Below are 4,692 nucleotides of genomic sequence, written 5' to 3' on the forward strand. Positions count from 1 at the left end.
TTAGGTTGGGCCCTGACTGTGGAATCTTCAATGGTAGAACAGAGAATTTGGAATTTGATATTACAGGCAATGTTAAGTCATTAATAAAAAGTATGTTTTTTTCTGTTTTCCAAAATAATCTATGTTCTCTATAAAACATTGGGGAAAACACCAAAACCAGAATAAAAACCACTGGGAACACCAATTTTTTTTCTTTTTAAGATTTAAGTAATCTCTACACACAATGCAGGGCTTGAACTCACAACCTCAAGATCAAGAGGCACATGCTCTACTGACTGAGCCAACCAGGCACTCCTCAAATCTTCTTTGCAGGGAGAAACTAACAACATATTTATATCAGTATGCTGTGGAAAAATAGTTCTGGCAGAGGGGTGAGGACAAGAGATGGGTTCAGAGGTTACTGGATTAATACCCATGAGAGAAGAAGGTCTGTACAAAGACAGTAGCAGTGGGGATGGGAAGAAGGGAAAGATTTCTGACATTCCTTAGGGGAAATCAATAAAGCCCAGTGACTGATTGGATTTGGGAAGTAAGAAAGAGGCAAAAGTGTGAGTGATTTTGGGATATCTAGTTTAGGAGAGTAAAATTGGCTAGATTAGTCAGCTATGCCTTAGCAAAGAGCAAAGTCCTGAGAAAATGGGAGATGGGGCAGATAAAAAATTTTAAGGGGATGGTGTTTATACAAAGGTCTGTTGTTTATAGAAAGGTCTGCAAGAGGGGATCCAAAATGAGTAATCTGGAATTGGTGTGGTCTCAGGTTTATGGGCTACACTGAACTCAGAAAACTTGGCCCAGGTACTTGGCACCCAAGGATTAATAGGACAATTTTAGGACAATGAATGTAAAAACTTTATTCCATTGTTAATGAGAAAGTGATCACTAAACTTGATTAATAACATGTATTTGTTAAATCTAGTTGGACATATGTATGGGTCTTATTCTATGATTCTTCTTATTGCTATAAAATAAAATTTCCATGCTAAAAGTTTAAAGAAAAAATTTTAGGTAGTTTTTTCTAGTAGAGAGTACAATAATATTATCTATTCATTTATCAAACATTTATTGTGTGTCTATTATATGACACGTACTGTGCTAGCCTGTATGGGGGATACAAGAGATAGAAGGTGTATATAAATGCTATCAGAATGGTAAAAAATAATGTGCAGAAGGAATTAAGAACTTGGAGGGGCTCCTAGCTGGTGTGACCTGCACAATTTATTGGGGAAGACACAGGATAAAGAGCATGAATTTCTATTGTGCCCATAGGGAAGCTCTGAAACTATAATTCAGAGAGGTACTATGATACTCCTGCTTATGCCTGGTTTCTTAGTGGAGGTTGTTAAACATGCTTAACAGCCAGGAAGGGAAGGGAAGAGTAAGTTTCACGTTGCTGTCTTGGCTTTTAAAGTTTGGTTCAGATTGGAGCATTGCATATGTCTTTGATTCCAAGAAACGTTTTGATCTTAAAAATGTAAAAAAGGGTTTTAAAAGCATAATTGTAACTCCAAACCTGCCACGGAAAGATTGATTTCAGTTACTTCCTAGGACAACCCTATGACCTAGGCATTATCTCTCTCTCTCTCTCTCTCTCTCTTTTTTTTTTTTTTTTTACCTGTTCAGTCTTTCAATTTGCAAGAGTCAGAAAACCCTTAGTAAATGCCAGTCTGTCTCTGCTCCAGGTAACTTGTGTTGAAATAGAAACAACACATCCAAAATGGAGTCACTTGTGCTGAGCCCCACATCAGCAAACCAAGATCAAATACCTAACCTAATTACAGTTTTAGCCTCTCCTGGGACTGTGATTTCTAATCAATCAGTCTGGAATTAACCTGGTCAGCACTGGTGAGTTAATGTGCCTGATAGACCCCCTCTCTCCTCACCAAAGGGGGTAACTTTTTGCTAGAAACTTTGTTTTTCTGCCCCTTTCTGCCTACAAATGCCTTCCATTTAGTACATCTCCCCAGAGCTCCTTTTTACTAGCTGGGTGGAATGCCACCTGGTTCATGAATGTTGCATAAAGCCAACTAGATCTTCAAATTTACTCAGTTTAATTTGTTCCCAACACTTCATTTAACCTCTCTGGGCCTGTTTTCTTATCGGCAATAACCGTCTTGTCAATTTTAACAGTCATTCAGATACCAAACAAGGTAGCAGATGCAAATGCTTTTTGAAAAGTGTAAAAGCGGGATCCCTGGGTGTCGCAGCGGTTTGGCACCTGCCTTTGGCCCAGGGCGGATCCTGGAGACCCGGGATCGAATCCCACGTCGGGCTCCCGGTGCATGGAGCCTGCTTCTCCCTCTGCCTTTCTCTCTCTCTGTGTGATTATCATAAAAAATTAAAAAAATATTTAAAAAAAGAAAAGCATAAAAGCACCATATAAGTGAGCCACCACTCTTATTCATAAACTTGTTATAATAAATGGCCGAGTGAGCATAAGGTGGTCAGACTTTGCTCTTCCCAGTATGTTTTTCATAACCTCTGCTTTAGCTAAATAAAAAAATTTTGTCATACCCAGCCTTCGCTTTGTTGACTACTTAACATCCCCTTTTAATGTCCCCTTTGCTTTTCTGAGTGTGAGCATCTAGGACAGCTTCTCTAAAGCAGAGGAAAGCAGGGTGTTTTCCTTAGAGGTATGCCTCGTAGGTGCAGTCCCATCAACATTTATTAAACTCCAAGCTCGAATAGAGGCTGGAGGAACCGGGCACCTGGGTGTCTCAGTGGTTCCTGAACGTCTGCCTTTGGTTGAGGGCGTTACCCCGGGGTGGTGGGATCTAGTCCCACACCGGGCTCCCCGCAGGTTGCCTGCTTCTCCCTCTGTCTCCCTAGGTCTCCGCCTCTCTCTGTGTGTCTCTCATGAATAAATAAAATCTTACAAAAAAAAAAAAAAAGAAGAAGCTGGAGGTACACGGATGAATAAACAAGGCCTCCGCCTTGCGGAGCTCAGGGAGTCCAGCAGCTGATGGTGATAACAGGCTTCCTGTGAACAGAGCGGGGATCGCCGGCCGCTGGCAGGAGCCCAGGAGCTGCACCCAGCGGGAGGGGGCGGGCGCGGGGGCGGCCCCAGCTGGGCTCTGGAGGCCAACGCCAGGTTACCAATCTGCCTTCAGAGTCCGCGATGAGGGAGGTAGCTCTTCAATTATTCCCCTTTCTTGGAGCCTAGAAAGAAGATCCTTTGCTACTACCCCAAAGTAGATAACGCCCAATCCAACCTGCGCCCGATCCTCGCAGAGCTCTAGCCGCGGCTCCTCTTAAGGGGCCACTGCGCCCTCCAGCGGAGGCTCGGCGGCGGAGCCCAGAGGGGCGGGGCAAGGGGCCGGCCCCCTTAAAGTCCTCCTTAAGAAACCCCCACTCACCGGCCCCGCCTCCTCGCGGAGCCCCGCCCCCGCGCGACCTCGTTCCGTGGCCCCGATTGGGTGGCTCCTGTGCGCGAGGACGTTGCGTCGCGGGGCGGGGCGGGGCGGGGCGGAGGAGCGTCGTCCGCAAGGCCTGTGCCGTGTGTCCCCGGCCGCCGCCCCCGCTGCTGTGCGTATCCGCCCCTCTCCCCCCTTCGGAGGCTGCAGGCGACCGCCTAGCCCGGGGTGGCCGCGCAGCCGCCGGACGTCGCGGCCGGGCTGTCTCTTCTAGTTGGCAGCTCTTCGCGGCTGGGTCCAGGTCGGGGGGGAAGATGGCGCCGGCGCCCCAAGGCGTCCGGGAGGAGCCGCTGCTGGGTGGTGGGTCCGGACCGCTTTCCCGGCTCCTCGCCCTCGCCCTCGCCCAGGCTGTCCTCGTCTTGCTGCCGGCCGCCCGGGCAGGCCTGTGCCCCGCGCCCTGCTCGTGCCGCATCCCGCTGCTGGACTGCAGTCGCAGGAAGCTTCCAGCGCCGAGCTGGACGGCGCTGTCGAGCCCGCTGCCGCCTGACGCTGCCGGCTTGTGAGTAGACGGGACGGGCGGGGGGTCCCAAGGAGAGGGGGCTCCCCCTCCACGGGCTCCACGGGCACCGGAGGGAGACACGCTCGGGCGGAGGTCGCGGTCGGGAGCTTGCGTTCTGAAGGGAAAAGCCCTTGCAGTGTCGGGAGCTTTCTTCGTGGTGGCGTGGGAGCCTCAAAAACCTGCAGTCGGGGTTCTGGGGACCAGGGTGGAAACCGGGGTTAAGATTGTGGGGGCCGAGGGGCTGGGATGGGGATGTTGTTAAGGGCGCTCCGGATGGCCGGAGAGCCGCGCCTGTTTTGGGCTGCATCACCCAGTGTGTAACTCAGCCTGAACGCCCCGCAGGGACGTGACTTTTATCGTCACGTTCGCCAGTGACCGAAGAATGGTCCTTTTGTCTCTTGGTTCCGATTTTGGCACGTCTGGCGATGTAGTTTTGATCCTTCAGCTGCAGGGTTGCCACAGCCTGTGTTAGGGGGATCCAGTACCCACCTGAGAAAATATCTTTAGAAGCAGCGTGTTGTTTTGTTTTGTTTTGTTGTTTTGAAATCTAATTCAGAATTCACTGTCAAGAAGGGAGGGAATATTCTTTCCCAGATCCTGCGATGCTTTAATTGTCTTCAGTGCATTTGCTTGTGGCAAAGAAGCTAAAAAAAAAAAAATCAGTTCTCTTTGTTTATGTGTGACAAGCAAGCAAGCGCAGCGATTGGAGGAGTTAGTTCTTCTTCTTCTTTTTTTTTAATATATATATATATTTTTAATTTTTATTTATTTATTTATGATAGT

At 48.4% G+C, this 4,692-nt stretch overlaps 1 protein-coding gene across 36 annotated transcripts in view; it reads left to right on the top strand.

The window, feature by feature from the left end:
- LRIG2 (leucine rich repeats and immunoglobulin like domains 2) overlaps positions 1-4,692 on the top strand; it is a 154,507-nt gene that overhangs the window by 90,009 nt on the left and 59,806 nt on the right. For 2 of the 36 annotated variants that reach the window (XM_072769082.1, XM_072769081.1), the window contains exon 1: positions 3,770-3,909. The exons of 32 other annotated variants lie outside the window; for them this stretch is intronic. Coding sequence is in view for 2 of the 4 variants with exons in the window: in XM_072769058.1 (XP_072625159.1) it covers positions 3,665-3,909 (245 nt within the window). In the remaining 2 variants the exon portion in view is untranslated. Of the gene's footprint in view, positions 1-3,443; positions 3,910-4,692 lie in introns of those variants that run through there. 2 more of the 36 variants (XM_072769058.1, XM_072769085.1) reach the window with 2 other exon arrangements.

Source organism: Canis lupus, chromosome 12, assembly GCF_048164855.1.
Source record: "Canis lupus baileyi chromosome 12, mCanLup2.hap1, whole genome shotgun sequence".
NCBI classification, from domain to species: Eukaryota; Metazoa; Chordata; class Mammalia; order Carnivora; family Canidae; genus Canis; species Canis lupus.